General features: G+C 42.8%; 1 protein-coding gene across 4 annotated transcripts; it reads right to left on the bottom strand.

Annotated features, from left to right (window-relative positions):
* Positions 1-2,024: 2,024 nt before the first annotated feature.
* Positions 2,025-23,622, bottom strand: LOC130549992 (zinc finger protein 420-like). Of its 4 annotated transcripts, none has more exons than XM_057327326.1 (10): positions 23,283-23,622; positions 9,611-19,413; positions 8,928-8,996; positions 8,512-8,614; positions 8,315-8,363; positions 5,889-7,916; positions 5,301-5,371; positions 5,008-5,058; positions 4,848-4,883; positions 2,025-2,471 (listed from the first exon to the last, which is right to left on the bottom strand). In XM_057327326.1, exon 2 carries the CDS (start codon positions 19,406-19,408, stop codon positions 18,020-18,022), a length of 1,389 nt encoding a protein of 462 aa, XP_057183309.1. In that variant the 5' UTR covers positions 19,409-19,413; positions 23,283-23,622; the 3' UTR covers positions 2,025-2,471; positions 4,848-4,883; positions 5,008-5,058; positions 5,301-5,371; positions 5,889-7,916; positions 8,315-8,363; positions 8,512-8,614; positions 8,928-8,996; positions 9,611-18,019. The 4 variants fall into 4 exon arrangements, with proteins under 4 accessions (XP_057183309.1, XP_057183308.1, XP_057183306.1 ...); XM_057327325.1 differs by having other exon boundaries at positions 23,275-23,620; XM_057327323.1 differs by lacking the exon at positions 23,283-23,622 and adding an exon at positions 21,657-21,895.
* Between the last annotated feature and the right edge of the window lie 209 nt (positions 23,623-23,831).

Below are 23,831 nucleotides of genomic sequence, written 5' to 3'. Positions count from 1 at the left end.
GTAATGACTTTGTGTCTTATATAAGAGGTGCCACAGAGTCACATGAACTGAGAACTGTCTGCTTCAGTTTCCTAAAGCCTGTCTGAGCCGTACACAACACTGCTCCTCTGAGCTCCACATTCAAGCTGCCACGTCCTGTGATTACTTCTCATTTATACACAAAATGTCTATATTCACACAAAAATATTTCAAAAAATACTATGTCAATTATTTCTGGAGCAAGATGATACGATGCGGAGGTGAGCTGTTGATATATATGTTGTTGTCCTGGCAGACGCTGGTGTTGTGGACCTGAAGGCTTGTCTCAATCCTCCGTCTGCAGTAATCCCTCCTCCACGCTCTGCTTTAAGACGTTTCTGGCCCTGAACGAAAACATTCTGCCCTACTTACAGAGCTTCGGAGATGAATGGATGCTGGAGGATTTCTTTCAGGAGTGTTAGTGAAATGTTTGATTTGGTCATTGTGAGAGTGAATGGTGAACGGAAGCGAGGGGACGCTGTGTCGGGCTCATGATGGACTGGTTTATTTTGGGTTCGGGGACAGCAGACAGAAGCTATTAGCCTTTGGTCATTTGAGCTGGAATAATAATCCTTTGTGTCACAGCCGGCTGATGAAGTGTTCTCATCGCTCACGTTATGAAAACAGAGTCGGTGCTAATGGTGCCGCATTCGTTACATCATTCACAAACACACGGGGGCGGTTTCCCGGACAGGGATTATCTTAAAACAGGACTAGGCCTTGGTTAAATTAGGATATTTAAGTCGTTTTTAAAAACATACTTTACACAAAAACATTACTGGTGTGCATCTTGAGACAAAACAATCACACAGATATATTTTAAGATATGTCAGTGCAAGTTGTTTTCGATTTAGACACCTCTAACATTTAAGATAGTCTGGGACTAGGTTTATAAACCCTGTCCGGGAAACTGCCCCTTAGTATTATTTCATCTATTATTTTCGTTATAAGGATCAACACGGTTATATTCATAGCTCCATGTATGCATCTCTCTAACCAGCTCCAGTCTCCACCCTCATGATACCCTGCACCTCAAGTTATACATAGGTATATGAGGACTTTTCCCCCAAACAAGTTCCATCCTAGTTTATGAGGACCCATCTTTCTCTTTGTCATAGAGGTTAATAAGATTTATTAAACTGATCCTTACGGCATTGGGTAAAAATCTGACTACTCAGAATTAAATTCTAGAGAAACAGTCTGGAAATCTGAAGACCTGATATTCTAAAGCACTGTGAGGACATAGCAGGAGTGGGCGTTTCCTGACTCAGTTATGACTTATGAGGACTACCTCATATGGTTTAGCCAGATATCACCTACAGTATTAGCACACACATCATTAACCGTGACAATCATACACAATTTCCCCTTAAAAGTACTGAATTTTGTTTTTAGTTCAGTATATAGAAAAATATACTTTATCAGCAAGTGTTTGAACTGTCTTGATCCTGCAAGACATTGCAGAAGACAATCTTGAGTTGAGCTATAGCAAGGGGGTCAAGGGCACTTGTCTAGAGATGCGTTTTACTAAAAAAACCAAAAGGAGAGTTGACTAGTTAACAGTCACTGAAACGTGTTGTCCCAGCAGAAATATTCATGCATGCATTTTTTTTAAGAACGAGGACTAAATATTTAAATGACCAGTTTAAGATCATGGTTTTATTTCAAATAAGGTACCAAAAATTATATTGTTCAAACAATGTTAAACCAAAAGGTAAAAGAAGAATATAACAAAATATATTTGTGAGTCTGCCATTGACCTTAATTTGTGAATGTACTGGGTCAAAAAACAATAAAAGACATTAAGGAACTAAACCTTAATAAGAGAACATTTCTTTAATTTTAACATAAAACTTTGCTTCCTCACAAAATCCCCAGAAGTACATTATAAGAATACAATTATCATACCAGGACATAACGGGAAGGACATCTCTAACATACACACACATACACCTAACCAAACCTGGATAGTGAGGACAATCTGGATTCATCAGGACATTATAGTGAGGACAAACTGGATTCATCAGGGCATCACTAACATACTCACACAATTAAGGATTAATTAGGTGTGCCTGTGTGAACACTCGCATACACACTATCACAACTAAAATGTGTACATGTCAATAAATAAAAACTTTATATATAACCATATGTTTTGAACAAAAACAGGGTCATCCACTCAAATCTTGAACAAAAAACACAGACCTTAATGGAATGGCACTGATCTTTCTAAGAACATTTCTTTTTAAACATCAAACCTCGATTCCTCACGAAATCCCTTATATTTTGCACAGTTCTTTCCCCTACGACAGGGTCTTCTGCATTCTTGCACTGCTCACATTCTGCCTTTGTGGCGAGGTGTCCCTTTAAAATATGTGTTTTGAAATGTTTCATTACGGCATTCACTTCCATCTGGCTCCATGGCCTTTTCACAACTCTCCTTGATTTGGGCTCTGCAATAAAAAAGAAAAAAAAGTAATTTTCTTGGAATGTCGTTTACAGTGGTTTAATTATGCCCTTCCACGGTTTTAGTTTTGGGTGTAGTTAATTATTCAAAAATCATTTTTCACATACTTTATAGAAACTCTTTACAGTAAGATTGTATTTGTTAAAGGAGTCATCGGATGAAAACCCCAATTTGGGGTTGAAAACGTGAAAAACAAGAACCCAGTAAGTTTGTTTTGGTGTGCCTTTCCCCACAAGCATGTGAAAAATCAAGCCGTTCAGATTTCGCTCCTGTTGTGACGTAAAAGCAGGATCTTATTATAATGTTACTGCCCCTTAATCTTCACAATTCCACCCACTGTGCTGCCGCCATTGTTGTTTTTACAAGCGACAGTGGTGTACATGACGCCAGGCTAAAGTTTGTGGACAACATGCAATGTAGCTGCTGAACAGAGTCCAAACCTCGGAAGAGACAGGAGTGGATTTATTTTATTTTTAGTGGAAATCCATCAGAATCCATAAGTAAAAACCTGCTTGTTTGCGCGATTCACTTCAAGCGGAGTGCTTTATCAACCTGGGACAGTACAAGCAGGATTAGCTTCAAAGTTGTTCCTCAAGAGGGATCGAGACCGATTGAACGAGACAAAACTACCGATGTAAGTCATATTTATCAACAGTCTGAATTGACGTACATGTACCGTATATAGGAGGATAACGTTAGCATATGATAGCGAAGGGAGCTAAGTCAGTCACGGGTTAAATAGAACATTCAAAGCCAGTGTTAAACTTACTCTATATAAGTGCAGATGGACACTTGGAGTTTAGCCGTATGTATGTTAATACATTATGTGCGTTAATATGTTCAGCTGCGGCAAGCTGTTTGTTTTGCTAATGAACAGGGGTGAACACTGCAGTTAGTTTCGTTTTAAACGTCTCAAATCATTCGTCCTTAGGCTGAAAAATCTGTCACTGCATGCTAGTTATGTCACGGTCCTGCCTTCTTGTTCAAGATTTTCTAGTCGTGTGGCAGGATCGGGACAGAGCCCTTATGTTTTAGTGTGAGAAGCCAAAGGGGTGTTTACCTTTTTGACATTCCATGTGCCTTCTCGTGTCTTGTCATTGGCCCCGCCCCTCTCGTTTCCTGTATTGCTTCCCTGCTGTGTCTTATGTTTCTCACCTGCCCCTCGTTATTTTCCTTTGTTTGTTCCCCTTAAAAATGCCCTCATGTTTCATTGTCCTGTGCTCGTGCGTTGCGTTTGATGTGTTCTATGCCTTGTGTAACACGTTGCGTCTTTTCATGTCCTGGAAACTTCTTGTCACAGTAAGTCTAGTCAGTGTTAGTCTTTGTCAAGTGTTGTCTTAAGTCTAGTTTATTTAGTTTAGTGTTCCTGTCTAGCCTGTTATTATATCCCCTCTGTTTTGTTGTTTTACCCCCTCTTGGGTTTTTGTTTTGTTTTGTTTTATTTTGTTAAATAAAAGTCTGTGTTAACCCCTTCACCTCTGGCTGCCTGCAATTGGGTTCTTCTTCATACATTTCCGTGAAGTTATGCTCTCACGTTGTGTGTGTAACATTATAACTTGTCAATGACAAGTGCTATAATCCACGTAATTCCGCTGAGATCTGCAAGTGCGCATTCCGTGGATTTTAGGCACGCATACAATTAGGATGCGCTGTTTGCTGTGACGGATCTTTTTGTCTCCAGACGAATGATTTGAGACATTTAAAACGAAACTAACCGCAGAGGAGTTCAGGAAATATCATTTAGCTAAACCATTGCCACGGCAGTACTACACGTGTGTTGTGTTGACACGCCGGACGAAAGGGGGGTGGGATGCGCTGTAACTCACTATCATTTAAAGAGACATGCACCAAAACGGGTTGCTGTGAGCAGAGCTGTTTTTGACAAGGCATAAATAGTGTTGTTTACACAGCCAAATAACAAATTGAGTATTTTGACGCAAAATATGTTCCAGACATTTCATGAAGATCCTAATACATCATGCCAACTTGTTAAAATTGTTCATCCGATCAGTCCTTTAACATTGGTAAATGTATTAGCTAATATGAATGAGCAATATAGTTTTTCAGCATTTATTAATCTTTGTTAAAGGCGGGGTGTCCGATTTCAGAATTACGCTCGTTTAGACAAAGTCGGGCCGAGTACCAAAACAACATTGTAGCCAATCAGCAGTAAGGTGCACAGTGCGGACATTAGTCGAGCCAAGCGCTGACGAAAGTGAAAGATGGGGGTAGGGGTGTGTTTGTTTTGGTGATTTGAACATCAACAATGGCTAAGAGAAATCGGACCTGAAATCCTTTTACATCAATACATTTAAAAACAGTTGATTGCATTATATAATTAATCTAATAAGCATGCACATACCTGTGGAGCTCTCAGCCTCGTCTGGGGGAACTTATCCTATGAAAAAAAGCAACAATCTATTTCTGTTTCTACTGTGAAATCAGTTTCTGACCATCTTAAATCTGTATATATATATATACCGTATATATATATCTTAATAAATAAATATACATAATCATACCATTGGAACTTTCAGCCTCATCCTGGGTCAACTCCATCCTTCTTTTGTTTCCTATATTTAAAAAAATGAAATGAAGAGTCAAACTTGACAACCCCAATACTTTGCAAAATTTGAATGAGGGTCACACAGAATCAACCCTGACACAATTACACTATTAAAAATTCTGGCCTGAGGGAAAAAACTCAAGCAGCCAGTAACACTCAATTGGCTACTAGCTACAGTGTTTCTCTTGCAGTAGTGAAAATTCCAGATTGGTGTCATAAAAATAAACTGATGTAAAATGTAATACATACATTTCATACGATTCTTCATTATCTTCACTTATCACTTATTTCTTCATCATCCAATTCCAGATCAATTTCATCTATAGAAAGGTTTATTTGACAAACACATACATTTGGTTCAAAAAAGACTATTTAAGGAAATAAGATATACTCTAATAAAACCTTCCTTTTCATCTTTAAACATCTTTTCTATTAGTTACTTTTTAATAATTTAAAACAGCTTCAATGTTTTTGTAGCAATAAAGAACATGCTGAAGTTATTATGCTAAAAGCATCTTCATGGTCACCAGCTTGAAGCTGACTGCTAAACATCACAATGAGGAAGAGGAAAGAAAGAAGAACAAGTACTATTACACACATCTCTCTTTCAAGAATGACTGGTTTTTGACAGGTACGAGACAATGTCCTACATTCTTCTCTGTTAATCTTTTTAAGGACCTATTAAAATGTCTCGTTGCCTGTTCTCTTTGTCTCTTGTTAAATAGTTTTTACTCTTTGCTCACCTTAAGTTTAACCAGAATTGAAGTTTACATATTTACAAGTACTTTGTACCTTATTATTATTATTATTATTATTAATATAAAAGTATGCACATACCTTCAATCTCTATTTCATCTAGAGAGTTTCCTTGGAAACTTGCGAGAGTTCCTTTCTCCATCGCAAGCAGGAGCTTTGAGATTTTTGCAATTTCTATAGTTGCATCTGGCAACCGATAATAGTCTCTATGGACCCGAATGTCATGCCCCAAAAAATTGGCTAATTGATCCAGCTCATTATCCTTAAGATTAAGAATCTGTGACCTTGTGGCCACCTGCTTACGAAGCTGTGTAGACCTGAGATATTCCGGGTTCTGTGCACCACACTGATTTGCAAAAAGCCTGATGCAGTCCTGTTCCCTGAAGAAGCTGGTGGCTGAACACTTCGGTCTTCCAAATAGAAAGGGGTTGTCCCTGTCCACGTCACATGAGTCTCTCTTGTCCACAATAAGCTGTATTGCTCGGACAACTTCAGGGTTTAACAAAACAGCAACTTTTCTCCCTCTCTTGCCCATTATTTCTACTCTGCTGAAATGCTTTGACATTTTTTTGCTCAAATGGAGAGAGGCTGAGAGCTATATCCTCATGGAGCTCAGTCTGGTCTCTTTTCATAAAACACTCAATAGTCATTTTTGAGACCTCTCCTGCTCGACGTCTGTTAAAGATGATCACTTGTGCAAGTGTCACTTTGGCGAGTTCTGCATATGTTTGTGGAGATTCGTTCTTTTTCAGGCTTTCAAAAGCATCTGCACATTTCTTCTCTAGGTACTGATTAAGAAGCTGCACGTCTTGTGTAAATGGAAGAGTAGATGGTTTATTGAACTTTGATTGGGTCAAAGTAGCAAGAGCGGCATGAGAGACATGTTCTGCCCATTCACTTGAGCACAGTCTTTTGAATCGCTCTGCTGCTTTTGTCAAAGCATCATCCTCTGCTGCGATGGCCCTGCAGAGAATAATGTCACCGATCTTGTTAAGTGAATGTCCTAACTTTAGCGCAAGACTTGGCGTCTTATACGAGTGGCTCTTTTCATCATAACCAGCGACATCTTTCACAGCATCAATGACTTTGTAGAATTTGCTCGGTTTCACAGCATCTTCAAAGCTAAATATTGAGTACTTTCTTCTCAAGCTCAGCAACAGTCTGCCCATTTCACGCACTTTCTGCCGAATGTACTCAGATTTTGTTGGATCGCTGCCATGTTTGTTGTAAAGAGACTGACTCAGTTGCAGTATGAGAAAATCATTTCGAACTAGAGATGAAATGTCATCATTCTTCATATTTCCTAAAAGCTTCCACACTCCAGGAGATATTGCCTGGGAGAATGATGACTCTGCCATATCTGCCAAAACTAAGACTTTGGCCTTACCAGTTGCTTCAGTCTCAGAAACCTTCTTCGACGGGCATCTCCGTGAATGTCGCCAGAGCTCTTTGCGAACAAACAAGCCTTTGCAGTATACACAGTACACATGTTTTCCGGAACTCAGTTCAATCTCTGATCTCGCTGGTCACCTTTTAACTTTCAGTGGTCCACTCTTATTCTCCATAACCTCTCGATTATGTTCGTAGTTGCCTCTGTTTCGGAGCTTCTCAAGTAACCGTTTTCTGTCCTTGGAGTGTTTAGGGAGCGAGAATGCAGCAGCGATTTCTGTCTCAGTGTCTTGATGCTTTTGAACGTGACGGGCAATTTTAGACTGAGGTTTCTTGCACACATAACAGTAATTCTTGTGGGTAGAAATAGTGTCTTTGGGGTTTGACACATTGTCAATTGATGACCGTTCATCAGCAGACTCTGCAGGTGTTTTCTTAGAACTCTGAAGCATCACAATATTGTTTGTGGTAGGATCATGACCATCACATGTCCTTAGCAGAACTAATCATGTCTTGCTCAGTGGATGAACAGTAAGTGGGTTTTGGCACATTCTTTGCCATCTTGGAAGACTTTACAACAGCTGGTGTGGTTTTAAAATATGGTGGACTTTCGCCACTATCACTATTTTGTCTAGAATCTGGAATGAAGTCATCAGAGGATTGAGGAGTATATTCTTCATCAGAGCTGAAGTCTTCAGAACAGGACAATCCCACATTGAGCTAAAAAAGACAGATGATACTAATAATGAGAAGAACAATAACTAGAAGAATAAATATAACTTTCTCAATCTTTTTACAAAAAAAATCTGTGTAATATTGCACACTGTTGGTTGATGCTATGGGGAAGCACTTCTGTGCCCAGTGTCTGAGCATGTTTGAAATCACATCTATTTATTGGCAATATCAAAGTCCTTATATAGCAATGTGCCCACAGAGCCTGCTTTAAACATCATCAGATTCTGTTGTCTATAGAAAGGTAATGCAGGCATGCTTGAAGTTTGGCAATGACATGCAGCATCTCACTTCCCTTCGCAGGGAACCGGGTTACATACATAACTTGAGATGTTTGATAAACAAACTTTAAAGTTTACAAGGTGATATAAAATATATAAACCTACCACTTCTCCTTTTTTCAGGAAGCAGGTTTGTGCCATGATCTTGAACATACTAAAAAAACAGTAAAATAAGAATGTGTGATTTCTTCCAGGTTTTCATCTAATCACTGCTACTTCATTAAATAAAGAAAGTGAAGAACAAATACTTTAACATAAATGAACACACATATAACAAAATATTGAATAACTAAAACACTTACATTTGCATGTTAAGCCAAGCCATTTTCGACTAGACACAGGTCCACTGCAATCTTCACAAGAATCGAAGCTGGAGATAACAGAACAGTGAACTTCACGGAGGCACTGTAAGAAGAACAACAAGAACAGATATAATTATGTTGTTATATTAAATAAACTTCCTTTTTTTCATTCCTAAATGACAAACAAATAACACGTCCATTACATGATAAAGGGCAGCTTAACATTACTTACAAATTACATAGTGTGGAAATACCTAGACAAGGTGAGCAATATATTGTTCATCTATAAATAGAGATGCTATGACCAGAAAACTCTTCGTCTTTCCAAATACTCATTATTTGGTCAAGGAACCCATGTAAAAGCCTCCAACATCTAACATCACGTCAGTGTTATGAAGAAAAACATCTTCACTTACTTTCTCTTTCTGTGATGAAGGACTCACACTGTAATCGCTCCCAGTCACTGATCTCTTATCACCCAATTCCTGTAAATGGTAGAAAGACAGATACAACATTGAAACACGAACGTTTGCCAATAATTAAAAAATCCAGATACCTGTATACCATGGTCATTCTGAATACTCAATTCTGATTGGCTGACAGGATGTTCCAGTCAGTTTGATCACCATTCTCTCTCAATAATTGAGTCGAATAAATGCTATAATTCAATGACCATGGTATAAGCGTGATAATCCATGGCTAGCCATGCATTACAGGATTTTTAATACAGTTCACTGAGGAAACCTCTTTGCCTCCATGTCGTGCAATAAAATCTATTAGTGCAGGGCTAGCCGTAGATTATCCCTTACATACTACACATGATAATGTTGCCTAGATTGATGGTCCTCATAGCGGAAACTGTCCTTACATTACAGGTCAGTGTCATGCCCATCCCCCCACACACAAGATGAAAATAAAGGGAAGAATTGTGGAAAAACCTAGTCAAGGCGTGATAGTTATTCTTCATCTTTAAATAGAAATGATATGACCAGAAAACCATATACTCATTATTTGGTCAAAGTTTGAGACAAGAACCCATGTAAAAGCCACTAACATCTAACATCACATCAATTTTATGAAGAAAAACATCTTCACTTACTTTCTCTTTCTCTGATGAAGGACTCACACTGCAATCGCTCCCAGTCACTGTCTCTTATCACCCAATTCCTGTAAATGGGAGAAAGACAGATACAACATTGAGACACAAACGTCTTGGTTACGGATGTAACCTCAGTTCCCTGATGGAGGGAACGAGACGTTGCGTCGAGCCGACTGATGGGGTTCGTCCCTGAGAACCAATCGCTTCCGACTTCTTAGAAAAGGCCAATGAAATTGGTGAATGAAATTTGCATGCCGGACTCCGCCCCCGGATATCCGGGTATAAAAGGGAGACGCCATGCCTCATTCATTCACCTTAGTTTTGAGGAGCCTGAGACGTCTCACGACTGCTGCAGTGGGCAGCACGTGTTGTGGCAAGAAGGACACAACGTCTCGTTCCCTCCATCAGGAAACTGAGGTTACATCCGTAACCAAGACGTTCACTTTCTGTCGGTCTCTTGACGTTGTGTCGAGCCGACAGATGGGGTTCCTATGGAAAACGCCACAACACTGTGCCCTGTCACAATCTCTAGCGAAGCGACGGTGACTGGCCTGGGCATGTCAGCCGTGAGCACTAACGCAAAATTGTAACCTACCAGTGGGTAGGTAGGGGGTCCCAGAGCTTTCTTGAAAGGTGGGAAGGCCCCTGCCTTCGGCCTCACAGGCGGCGGCCTTGTTTCTCTAACAGCGAGAAGCCGCCTGGTACTGTAAGGCCACTGGGTAAGCGCTACTTCCTCAAGCGGGGGATGCGCTACAGAGACCACTTCCTACCGGAGGGAGGAGTTTAGTGGAGATACCAACATGGTCTCACCGATGGGGGAGAACTCATGGGAAGAATGTGCGGACTTAAGGAGTTAACCGCGAGGTGGAGGTCCACCTAGGGAAGGTCATGGGTTACCAAGGTGGGAACCAATCATGAAGATACATCAAACGGAACCGCCCGGCTGGGGGGTTACAACGTCCATTAGCACTAGGTCCGGTTAGAGCTATGTTGTGGATAACTCAGTTGGTACTCTGCCTAAGGGGCAGGGCTGCTCTGCCCAGCCCGCCCGCAGGAGGTGCTTGCTTAGTGATGGATGGAGTGCCTGTTCTTCACCCAGTGGGGGAAGAAGAGAGGCTAGTTAGTACGCTGACCCCCTTAGGAGAAAGGGGGGAAGGTACTGTCATAGGCGTACACCCTACCGGCCGCCAGTCTTGCCTGATGCCTGCAAGACTCGAGCCAATACCGGTTTTACACGGAGACTGTAGGACCTCGCGAAGTAGCCCAACCCGCAGCTCTGCAGATGTCTGCCAGAGAGGCGCCTGGAGCCAGTGCCCACGAGGAGGCTATACTCCGTGTGGAGAGAGCTCTCACCCAGTGGGCACAGGCGATCTTAGGACAGGTACGCTGTAGTGACGGCGTCCATGATCCAGTGCGCCAATCTCTGTTTGAGACAGCCCTCCCTGCTGATCTCCAAAACAGACAAAGAGCTGCTCAGAGCTCCTGTGGCTCTGCGTGTGGTCCAAGCAAATGCGCGTACTGGACACAACACGGATGGGGTTGGGTCTTCCTCCCCGGTGGGGAGCGCCTGTAAGTTCACCACCTGGTGTAGGGGGAGTGGTGGGAACTTTGGGCACGTAGCCGGGCCGGGGTCTCAGGATAGCGTGAGAATCACCGGGCCCGATTTCTATGCAATCTGTGGACACGGAGAATGCTTGTAGGTACGCTACCCTCTTGAGCGCCATCCGGAGAGCCGTCTTCATCATGAGGTGAGAAAGAGCGGCATCTCCGAGGGGCTCCAGGACCGCATCAAGGTCGCAAGAGGGTACGAAGCGCAGGAGAGGCAGTGCCTTCCCGCACCCCTTAGGAACCAATTGATCAGGTTGTGCTGTCCTAGAGACTTACCAGCAACTGGGTCGTGATGAGCGGCAATAGCGGCTACATACACGTTCAGTGTGGAAGGGGAGAGATTACTCTCGAGTTTCTGGAAGGACAGCACGTTCCCAATCGAGCAACTCCGCGGGTCTTCTCTTCGAGAAGAGCACCAGGATGAGAAGAGGCACCACTTACAGGCGTATAGCCGCCTAGTGGCCAGGGCCCTAGCCTGAGTGATGGTCCTAACCGCTGCAGGGGGTATGCCACTCAGGATCTCCTCATCCCGTCCAGGGGCCAGACATGGACGTTCCAGAGTTCTGGCCTGGGATGCCATAACGTGCCCTTCCCCTGGGAAAGCAGGTCCTTCATCAGGGGAATCAGCCAGGGGTGAGCTGTTGTCAAGAGCATTAGCTCCGAGAACCAAGTCCGGTTGGGCCAGTGTGGCGCAACTAGTACACTTGATGCTCCTCTTCCCTGACCTTGCACAGGGTCTGTGCAATGAGGCTCACTGGGGGGAAGGCGTACTTCCGCTTGTCCCACGGACAGATGTGCGCTAGAGCATCCTTGCCGAGGGGGGCCTCGGACAGGAGTACCCTACCGGGCAATGGGTGGTGTCCAGGGAGGCGAAGGGGTCTACCTGAGCCCGCCCGAACTATACCCAATGAGCTGGACTGCGCGGGGGTGGAGTCGCCACTCTCCGCGAGGCGTCAACTGACGAGAGAGCGCATCGGCTGTCTGGTTCAGGTCGCCTGGGATATGTGTGGCTCGCAGGGATCTGCTCACCTGCGGACTCCACAGGAGGAGGCGTCGGGCGAGTCGTGTTAGCTGCCGTGAGCGAACGCCACCCTGGCGTTGGTATACGCTATGGCAGTTGTGCTGTCCGACCGGACCAGCACGTGCTTGTTCTGCAAGAGAGGTTGTAGCCCCTTCAGTGCAAGTAGCACATCCAACAACTCTAGGCAGTTGATATGCTTGCGCAGGCGGGGACCCATCCAACGCCCCGACACTGCGTGCCCGTTGCACACGGCACCCCAACCCTGCAGGGAGGTATCTGTCTTCACCACCACGCGCCTCGTGACCTGCCCGAGAGGGACCCCCATCCGTAGAAAGGTCATTGAAGACCAAGGGGTTAGGGTGCGTTGGCAGAGAGGCGTAATCACCATCCGCCTGCTACCGGTGTGCCACGCTCTCCAGGGAACTCGACTCTGTAGCCAGTGTTGGTGCGGTCTCATGTGCATCAACCCGAGGGGTATCACCACCGCCGAGGATGCCATGTGCACAGGAGCCTCTGAATTTCAGGGGGACCGCTGACTGCTTGAAATATTCCACGCAGTTCAACACTGACTGAGCGCTTTCTGTAGTCAGTCGCGCTGTAATGGAGACAGAGTTGAGTTCCATACCAAAATAGAGGATGCTCTGCACAGGGGAGAGCTTGCACTTTTCTCGGTTGACCTGTGGTCCCAATCAATCTAAGTGCCGAAGCACTAGGTCCCTGTGTGTACATAACAGGTCTCGCGAGTGTGTCAAATGAGCCAGTCGTCGAGATAGTTTAGTACCCGCACACCTCTCTCCCTGAGGGGAGTGAGGGCGGCTTCCACGATCTTCGTGAAGACTCGTGGGGACAGGGACAGACCGAAAGGGAGGACTCTGTACTAATATGCCTGACCCTCGAAAGTGAACCGTAGGAACGGGCGATGACGAGAGGGGAATCTAGACATGAAAGTAAGCGTCCGTCAGGTTGATTGCCATGAACCAAACTTGACATCTGATAGATGCCAGGATGCGCATCTGCGTGAGCATCCTGAACGGCAGCTTGAGTAGGTGCCTGTTCAGGGTACGCAGATCTAGCAACCCCCTTTTTGGGGATGATGAAGTACGGGCTGTAAAACCTGTTGAACATCTCGGCTAGAGAGACGAGCACGATCGCTTCCTCACCAGAGGGGTTGCCAAACACCGTCGTGTAGAGGGTGAGAGCGGCTGATAATACCCAGATGATGATGTGGCACAACGCACCATCGATTGAGAGTGCTTAGGCTGCTGATTATTAGTGTGTTGGTTTTTGTTTTCTCTCTCTCTTTCCTCTACTCAATGATAGGCTTAATGGAGGTCAGCTGGTCCTAATTGAAATCAACTTCTGCCTGGTCCGGATTGGCTGTTTGAGGCAGAGCTTGTAGATAAAGCTGGAAACCTTGTGTGGAGATGCCGCTTCGTTTTGACTTTGCTGCCTTCTGAGCGGTCGTCTCCTGTTCCAGACAGTAGCATGTGTGATAGCTGTTGCCTGTTTGTGTAGTTGTTGGTGTACAGCTTAAAGTAAACAGACTAACCCACTTACTAGTGGGTTAAGTAACAACTGGAGACATTATCAGAAGCTTTATTATAGTTTCTTTTGGAGCAGTAGGGAGGTGGATGCCTTTTTTCTTTAAGGTTCATGTTTTTTCCTGTTTTTGTCAGAAAGGGAGCAAGGTAAGACTTTCTTTGTTTTTGAGTTTTGTTTTGTGAGGTAAGGAAGCTCCACTCCCTTAAGTTAGATCTATTATGTTTGTTGTTTTGGCCTGGTCCCCTCCTGAAGCCTTATTATACTCCGCATTTTGTATGTTTGTTTTTACCTTGAAATTGTCCAAATAAACCTTTTTAAGTTAAAAAAATATTTTTTTTTTCTTTGGGGCAGTGCTGGAACGGGAGAAAAGGACTCTTGCCTGACTGTTAAGGTTTTTTTGTTGACTAAACCTTGTAAAATTCCTTGTTACGACCTCCGATACCCCTAGACCGGGGGAGGCTCGTAACACTGTATCTGTGAATGAGAACATTTATATTGTATAACTGATGGTGGGTAACCAACAAGTACATGTATTTGTAAGAGTGATTTAATGTTGGGTATTTATTAATATTTGTATGAGTGTCTTTTTTTTAACTGCCCTATCGGACCTTTTTAGAATAATAAAACTCATATTTGACTGAAACTTGTCTCAATCCTTCCTGGATACCGGGAACTTGTATGCCCAAGTTTGTTTGGGTGTTTATATCCTTGGGTGAAAGTCCCCAGGTGGTGTAGTTGGCTACAAAAACTTGCTTGTCAGTTACAAGATGTACTCATTCCATAGGACTGCTAGATTAAAACAAAATAACTGATGCTGATTATTGCCCTTGATTTTGTCATCTTGATTATAACGTATTTACAAAACAAGCTGGGAAGCATTTATGAATTATTTTATTTCGGTTTTATTGCTGCTTTGATTCTCTAAGGAACATAAAAATCAGTTATTCACATGAGAAATATATAGAAAACAAAGAACATTCAACATCACTAAAATCTAAACTAAATGGCTTCAGAGAATACAGTAAAGAGTCTGAATACTCTATGAATCTCTTTCTTACAACGTATCTGTACGTGGTTGTTAATGATCAACTTTGTGAGCATCACTTCAGCACAGCTCTTCTGGCAGACATTTAAACGCCTCTGATTGGCCAGTACATTCTTACGAGGAACTTGATTGGCTGTAATGCTCAAGGCAAAAAAGCTGTCATCCGCATTGGATTGCTACTCTCAAAGCTAGTTTTTTATGCAGGGACCGTTTTGCCCTTTTATCTTCAATTTTGAGGGCAGTTTTACTCGCCTTGTTGTCATTTTTTCCAAAGCCTCTGTTCATTCCTGACCCTTATGTAAACAATGTATGTTGGGAACCGATACTATCTGTTAATGGAGTCTAACGTTAACTTGCACAATGAAAAGTTGTTTAGGAATCCTAAAGCCAAATCTGAAGAGTGAAACTTATAAACGCGATGCTTCTTTGTGCATTTCTAAAGTTTGCATGAAGTACACCTGCTTAGTGTTGTGAGAAATCCCCTGTTTCTTTTAACATTCTGTTTATATTTATCTGAGGTTAGAAAACGCAGGGAAAACTTTACATTTAGACAACATCTAAGGTGTAACGTTAGAAAGTATGTAGCTAACACTACAATGGTACTGTTCAACAACAAAAAAAACTTACCTGGTTAAGTCTGACTTGAAATGGCTACTAAGCGTGTACGTTTTAATACTACATTTGTTTAGCAAATTGCAGTGATCCATTTGCTTCTTTTATATCGTTCGTCAGTATTTAAAGAAATCTCAGATTTCATCCATCGCGCAACTTTTTTCTGTTCTACACAGGGTAAATATAGCGGTAAAGGCTGCTGTGTGTTCTCACCAAACGCGAATTAAGCGTTTGGCGCGAATAAATTACATACAAAGTCCATGCAAGGACGCGCATAGACGCAAACTCGCGGCAGGCGGTGCGCGTGATGCAAATCGGGCGGCGCGTTTGAGGCGTTCTTCCGCGCAAGTTGAAAAATTTCAATTCGAGCTATGAATGTGCGAAGAGTTTTCACGTCACTCAAAAATAACTAACTTTTCCCGCGAGTAATAGAGAGCGTGGAACGCGATTGCACAGTAGTGACTTGTTTAATGCTGCGTTCCCACCAAATGCGAATGAAATACGGGCAGTTGTGGCCTAATGGTTAGAGAGTCGGACTCATGACCAGAAGGTTGCCGGTTCGATTCCCAGGGCCGCCGGGTAACAACTGAGGTGCCCTTGAGCAAGGCACCTTTCCCCTACTTGCTCCCCGGGCGCTGCAGTGATAGCTGCCCACTGCTCTGGGGGTACGTGTGTTCACTACTCTCTGGATGGGTTAAATGCAGAGGTCACATTTCGTTGCCTTGTACATGTACATGTGCAATGACAATAAATTGAATCTAAATGAAGCGTTAAGCGCGAGTGATTTACATTTTAAGTCAAAGACATGATAGGGCGCAAATGACGTGGCGGGAATTGAGCGTTTCGGGCGAGTTGAAAAATCTAAACTTTGGCAAAAATTCGTGCCGCGTTAACCAATCAGGAGCTTGCCCTAGTAGTGACGTTATTATGACGTAGCGAGCGGAGACAGAAATCCGAAACAACAATGGAGGACAAAATCATCTTTGCTGTATTTGGATACCCGGAGGTGTACGATACATCTTACTTCTATCGAAACAGTAATACAAATGATCTTGCTTGGAAGAAAGTGAGTGAGGAGGTCGGACAATCTGGTAAATTGTAAACAACGATCTTTACTCAATCTGAGCTATATATATATATACACACGAGACTGGAGCCGCCTGTAGAAGCCCCTCCAATGACGCGAATTCGCATCTATTCTGAAGTGAATTTCATGCGCAAACGAAGCGAGTAAACTCAAAATGTTCAAGCATGAAACTACGTGCGAATAGCTCGATTCATTCGCGCAAATTGCGTTTGGTGGGACCGCTCGACTTTCGTGTGCGGAGATGTCACGTGCAAGCACTTCCACCGAATTCAACGAGAGGTGAAATCAGATGTCAATCAACATAGGTAGCAAATCAAATTTGGGGGTGGCACCCAGGGTGGCCAATTGGTTGTCAGAGGTGTTCAGTGCCACCTTGGACACCCTCTGCCTACGTCTTTTTAAAGGCATAGAAAGTGTGACAACAACAGCAAATGTGGATTTAAAAGATGGTATCAGTTTCACTAGTTTAATTAGGCAGACTTCCGAAAATACTATTAGACCAAGAGCAAAAACGATACAGAGAGCTTACTCACTGGATAAGAAATATTTTCGTGTGCGGACACAGACTGTGAGGAACGAGCGTTAAATGAAAAACGAGGGGAATATGCAGACCTTAAGAGGTGTAATAAGAGAACGTTTTTAGCGGGGATGTGAATCCTCTCCATACTACTCCACTTCGGCTACTGTTCAATTTCGCCTACCAACGGGCACCTCAGGCTATGAGGGCAAATGGGCAGTGGTTCAAGTGTCCCCACCCGTTCACACGGACTCGTTTCGGTTCCCGTCGGTCTGGGAATTTCAGAGGAGAAATAACTGAAATACGTTTTATGTGAGAAATAACATAACAGGAAGGTGGTGGGAGATGGGTGTGAAAAACAGGAGACTCCCAGCCAAAACAGAGGTGTAAGTCTGACTCCAAACCCAATCCTGACATCCATAAAGAGATCTCAAAAGTCTCAATTATAAATGTGATGTAAATGTAAAAAAAGACCTCAAACCAAACCCCAGTGTTATTCGGCCATAAATAGAGTCACCAAATGGGCAATTAAACAATTCAAAGAAAGACCAATTCTTTCAAAATATTGACTCTTGTGGCCATAATTTAGAAATAGAGAAAGGAAGACATTCAAAATCCTTGAGTGTGGGAGAACAAAGACTATGCAAACACTAATCTAAATGTATTAGAGGATGAGAAACATTTCCTCTTGTATGTCCCAAATACACCACTACAAGGGAAACGCCACTATATACTGTACTTGGAGAAGATAAAGCAGAGAGAGAGAGAGATACACATGTGCTAAATAAACCCAACGACAAATTTGTACATTACTATTTGATTTGGATCACATTACATGTACAAAATTTACTTCATTTTAGCCCTTCATAATGCAGTCTCCTTTAACCACTGTGAAAGGTTTCTCTCCAGTGTGAGTTCTCGTATGCTCTTGAGATTACTTGTAAATCTTTCCACACTGAAGGCATGCAAAAGAATGTCTACACTGATGACACACGAAGGTTCTCTCTCCAGTGAATCATCATGTGTCTGGTTAGGGTACCTTGCAAATTAAAACTCTTTCCACACTGTAGACATGCGTGAGGTTTCTCTCCTGTGTGAATTCTCATGTGCATCTTAAGGTGACTTGTATTTGTAAAACTCTTTCCACACTGATGGCATACGTGAGGTTTCTCTCCAGTGTGAGTTCTCATGTGCATCTTAAGGTTACTTTTATTTGTAAAACTCTTTCCACACTGAAGACATGCGTGAGGTTTCTCTCCGGTGTGAATTATCATGTGAATCTTTAGAGGACTGCCAGAAGTAAAACTCTTTCCACACTGTTGACATGTGTGAGGTTTTTCTCCGGTGTGAATTCTCATGTGTCTCTTACGATGACCGCCAGAAGTAAAACTCTTTCCACACTGTTGACATACAAACGGTTTCTCTCCAGTGTGAATTCGCATGTGAATCTTAAGATGACCGCCAGAAGTAAAACTCTTTCCACACTGATGGCATACAAACGGTTTCTCTCCAGTGTGAATTCTCATGTGTCTCTTAAGGTCACTCGTATTTGTAAAACTCTTTCCACAATGTTGACATGCGTGAGGTTTCTCTCCAGTGTGAATTCTCTTGTGAATCTTAAGGTCACTCTTATTTGTAAAACTCTTTCCACACTGTTGACATGCGTAAGGTTTCTCTCCGGTGTGAGTTCTCATGTGTGTCTTAAGGTTACTTATAATTGTAAAAGTCTTTCCACACTGTAGACATGCGTGAGGTTTCTCTCCAGTGTGAGTTCTCATGTGAATCTTTAGAGGACCACCAGAAATAAAAGTCTTTCCACACTGTAGACATGCGTGAGGTTTTTCTCCAGTGTGAGTTCTCATGTGAATCTTTAGAGGACCACCAGAAATAAAAGTCTTTCCACACTGTTGACATGCGTGAGGTTTCTCTCCGGTGTGAGTTCTCATGTGAATCTTTAGAGGACCACCAGAAATAAAAGTCTTTCCACACTGTTGACATGCGTGAGGTTTCTCTCCGGTGTGAATTCTCATGTGAATCTTTAGAGAACCACCAGAAGTAAAAGCCTTTCCACACTGTAGACATGTGTGAGGTTTCTCTCCAGTGTGAATTCTCATGTGCATCTTTAGAGAACCACCAGAAGTATAAGTCTTTCCACACTGATGGCATGCAAACAGTTTTTCTCCGGTGTGAATTCTCATGTGTCTCTTAAGGTGACTTGTATTTGTAAAAGTCTTTCCACACTGTAGACATGTGTGAGGTTTTTCTCCGGTGTGAGTTCTCATGTGTGTGTTAAGGTCACTTTTACACGTGAAACTTTTTCCACACTGATGACACGTGAAAGTCTTCTCCTCAGTGTTCACTTCCATCACATCTGAAAGGAACACATTAAATTGTTTAAAATGCCAAATCATCGGAGACAAAACCTAACAATCAAATGGCAGAAAGACCAAAAAGTGCATCATTTTTCTTATTTTAAAATGAATATCAAATTCTGCCTTCAGAATTCAGACACTGCAGTAACGTAGCACAACATCTCACTTTTGAAACACTGCTTCATGAAGCTTCGAAACCTTTTGAATCTTTTGTTTCAAATCAGTGCTTCGGAGTGTGTGATTTTAGGTCATTACGGTTACTTTGGGAAGTATGATCGGCGGTCTCTATAAAGGCCGATCCAGAAAAGCTGATCAGATGACGCAAAATTCGCGAGTCATTTTTTTACGCGCTACGAAAATGGCTTCACCAGTCTGGCAATTCTACAAGGTATGTGAAAAAGACAATACATTAGCAATCTGCAATGTGTTTACTAAGCGGATTCCATGAGGCGGGAAGCACCCAAAACATTTGAACACCACCAACCTCATCAGACATTTGAAGGTTAGTCACGTAAAGGAGTATGAGTAGTTTTCAAAGTTAGTTAGCGCTAAGAGAGATCGGGACAGTTCAGCAGCTCAAGCGCCACTCGGCTGCAGAAGTTGCGTTAACAGAAATTTCTCTGTCATTTATTTTTTTACCAGTGATGGAAAAAGCTGAAGGCCATCCGTCGATTTGTAATTCCCCGTTTTATCATTTCTTTTCATCAGAACGTGATTGTGAGCGGCAGGAGGTACGTCAGGCTATCGCGAAGGGACGTGTGTTTCCTATTCATTAGCTTACTCTTAAATGCCTTTAAATGGGTTAAAAGTTGACCTCAGTTGGTCCGTTTAGTCGAAGCTCCATGCGTAACTAGTAACTTCCGGGAACTATTGACCCAGATAGCACAATCCATCTGGTTTACGTCTATTTGACGTCTGCATTTTCATCTGCAATACATAGTTTGCTCATCTGCCATACATCTCGGAGACGTCTGAACGTCTGTAATACGTCTGCTAAAGATCTGGAAAACATCTGCTGTGTAAAAATATCTGCTAAACATCTTAGAAAGAGAAGGTTTACATCCTTTACATCATAAACATCTTGCAGACATCTTCTAGATGTCTATATGACGTCTGACAGCAGACATCTCCGAGACGTATTGCAGATGAGCAAACTATGTATTTTAGATGTCTTGCAGATGTAAATGCAGCCAGATGGATGTGTGCTATCATGATTCATGGAGCCTTCTGATAGTTCCAGGAAGTTATGTTTCCTCTTTAAATGCGTCTGTTTAGTCGCAGCTCCATGCGTAACAAGTAACTTCCGGGAACTATTGAGAGCCTCCATGAACCGCCATTGCTGTGAAAAAACGGTTTCATTGGAAGCAACGGAGTTGACGCGACTCTCTCTCTCTCTCGATGGCTCTGGGCTCACTGAAACTATGCTAGTATAGGCCGTCGTTTAGGCAAAGCATTTGTCATTTAGACCCCGCGACCAAAAGCGGTTGCGAGAACTGGCCCCATTAACTGGGTTTTTGACTTAAAAGTCTGTGTATGTCACTAACTACAGTTAGAACAAACTGTTCCATATGCTTTCAAATGGCTGTTGCGATACGCCGCTGGTGTAGTCTGCGCAATCGAACACACCTCTTGCCAGTTGGCATACAGATAGCATCGTTTAAAGTGAATAACTTTTATGTTACAGTCAATTTCAGGCTGCAAAGACTGACAACACTCTTAAAGAAAATATATTTTCCTCCAAATTAACTATGAACAATATGTTAAATCAGGCCGCTCAGGCCTGCTGAGAGTGAGTGAGTGAGTGAGTGAGTGAGTGAGAGAGAGAGAGAGAGAGAGAGAGAGAGAGAGAGAGAGGAGAGATGGAGAGAAGAGAGAGAGAAGAGAGAGAAGAGAGAGGAGGGGAGTGAGGTAGAGAGAGAGAGAGAGAGAGTATGTGAGTGAGTGAGGGAGGAGTGAGTGAGTAGAGAAGAGAAGAGAAGAGAGGAAGAGGAGAGGGGGGAGGGAGGGGAGAGAGAAGAGAAGAGGGGAGAGGGGAGAAGAGGAGGGGAGGGAGGGAGGAGAAAGGGGGAGGGAGGGGAGAGAGGGGGGGAGGAGGGGGAGAAGAGAAGGAGAGGAGGGGGAGGAGGGGAGAGAGGGGGAGAGAGGGAGGGGGGAGAGAGAGGGGGGGAGGGAGGGGGGGGAGGGAGGGAGGCATTTAACTTGGTTTATCCGATCATGAAACTAGCCACTGTTTGCTACTGACCTGTGGCTGGGGGTGCGGCCTCAAATGAGTAGCGGTTGACGAATGCTAAGTTTGCACTGAACTTCATTTTCATTACATTTATAAAGGACCCACACACAGAGCTCATATTTCACATAGTCTCAAATCGCCGTATATGCCACGTAATGCTAGCGGGTGTGAGGCTTCTTCGGTGGTGTGTTGTCAGCGGTGAGGTGTGGTATTAGCAGCGCCACCCTCTGGTTACATGAACGCGTCACCACCGCATCAGCACGGCGAATTGGTTTTTATTGTTTTTAGTTTTTAGACGACAATCGCTCACACTATAAACCCATCGAATATTCGAAATTCCTGACTCATTCGTACGATATATTTTTGTTTCATAATGGAAGGAATTTTGTAATGGATAATAAATCTGTATTAAAGGCAGTTTTGACAAAGGGTAACCACACTTTTGTTTGCTTTTACTTTTGATGTTCATTTGTATGCAAACAATGACTCTTTTACTACTATAGCACAAAATTGTATACAGTTATTGGTTCTCAAAATACACCAACTGATGCATTTGCCTTAAAAATATACATAATTTGTTTTACTGGCAAGAAGATTCATATATCAATCAGATGGTGTTGTAATTTAATTCTCGCAATGATTTGTGCGATGTTTTGAATACGCTTAAGAGATATGAATGCATGTTTCTGTATGTTGCGCACACTGTGCCCCCTTAAAAAATATGCGCCTGTGCCCATAATGCAATTGGATAATCCGGCCCTGCCTGCTACGAGTTTTGTGGACATTACTCCTGCATACCAGTGACTTGCTGATCCCTCGTGAAGACTGAGAAGCATTAACTTCCCCTGTGGATGTAAAGCCGTGTATTCTCAGACCCCGGGGTGGGGTCTTGTTTCTTGGAGAAAAACGGAGAAGTGTGGCATTTTAATCATTATGTGTATGACTGCATGACATGTATGAGCGGTTGTGTGATTTTAACGTATATGCAGAGGTTATGATAATCATACTTTGTATGCGCTGAACTATAGGAAAATTGTATCACTGAGTGAAATGATTTTTTTGTGCTCACGACTCCTGTTTGGGAAGCTTTGGTGGTGCAGTGCATTGATGAATCACTAGAGTGTAGTGTTGTGCTGCGAATCATATCTTTAGTCGCCATTTGTGCGGTGAAGTCATGCAAAGCTGTTGGTTGTTGAGCTTGATGTATATATCTATTTAAATAAACGTTTTCTAATCATCCAGATTAAAGTGTGATATAATAAATGTGATATTCTTTTCTAAAACTCTGACCTGCAAAAATGTATCCTCTTTAACGTTACGTGCTAGATGAGAATGACAATAGTATAGCTTTAAGTAGCCCACCTCTCCATTTTACTAGACAGTGGAGTAGCTGACAGTCTCACAATGCTGACGAACATCGTTTATTGTAATCAATCGAACATTACGGAAGCAGCAAGTACAAATATTCATCTTCTCCTCTGTCATGTTCAAAGCTCTAGGTAGAGGTGAAGGGCTTCCGATGGGGCAGGGGATGTTTTCTCGCACCCTGAGCGTTAACGCGGAAGTGGCTGTGCGTTGAGTCTATAGGACTGATAGAACAATATACTTATGAGGAAAAAAAGAGACTCACCGGCCCACCTGTCACGAATTGCAAAGACTCGGAGGTGAGGATCCAAACGCAGTTTATTTAAGGGCTAATCCACAGGCAAATCAGTGAGTAGCCATGGGTCATACACAGAGAGACAGTCCAAACAACATAAAAATCCAGGGCATGACATAGAACACAATGAACAGAAGCAACGGTGACGTAACACAATACCAAGCAAAGAATGACTGAGAAAAAGTGGATGCGTCCGAAATCACCGACTTCCATACTATACAGTAGGCGAAAATAAGTATGAGTCACGAATAGTATGTTAAAAACCTCAGTATGCAAAAAACAGTAGGCGAGAAATACCCGGATGGTCTACTGTACTACTTCCACCGAGATTCGTGAGTGTGGATCGGATGGACACTTATCTATCCCATGATGCCACGGGAGCTGAGCAACGGTCACATTTCAAAAGTAAATCGAATTAATATAGTGGAAAACTTTAAGGTGGATGTCCTTTTTTACCGAAAGTTCCAATAAATTAATTTCTCGTGACTAAATTATGTTTTTATCAACGCTCACGTGTAGGTTGTTAT

Source organism: Triplophysa rosa, unplaced genomic scaffold, assembly GCF_024868665.1.
Source record: "Triplophysa rosa unplaced genomic scaffold, Trosa_1v2 scaffold207_ERROPOS546186, whole genome shotgun sequence".
In the NCBI taxonomy this organism is placed as follows: domain Eukaryota; kingdom Metazoa; phylum Chordata; class Actinopteri; order Cypriniformes; family Nemacheilidae; genus Triplophysa; species Triplophysa rosa.
The sequence above is the reverse complement of the archived record's forward strand: the minus strand, read 5'-3'. Positions and strand labels throughout refer to the sequence as shown.

What these genes read in the sequence shown, in the direction of transcription:
- LOC130549992 (XM_057327323.1), bottom strand. Translation starts at nt 21,762, where the DNA reads ATGAGCTCTGTGTGTGGGTCCTTTATAAATGTAATGAAAATGAAGTTC. An exon ending in GGCCGCACCCCCAGCCACAG is followed by an intron (nt 19,414 to 21,656) that starts GTCAGTAGCAAA and finishes TGTTCCTTTCAG; the next exon opens with ATGTGATGGAAGTGAACACT.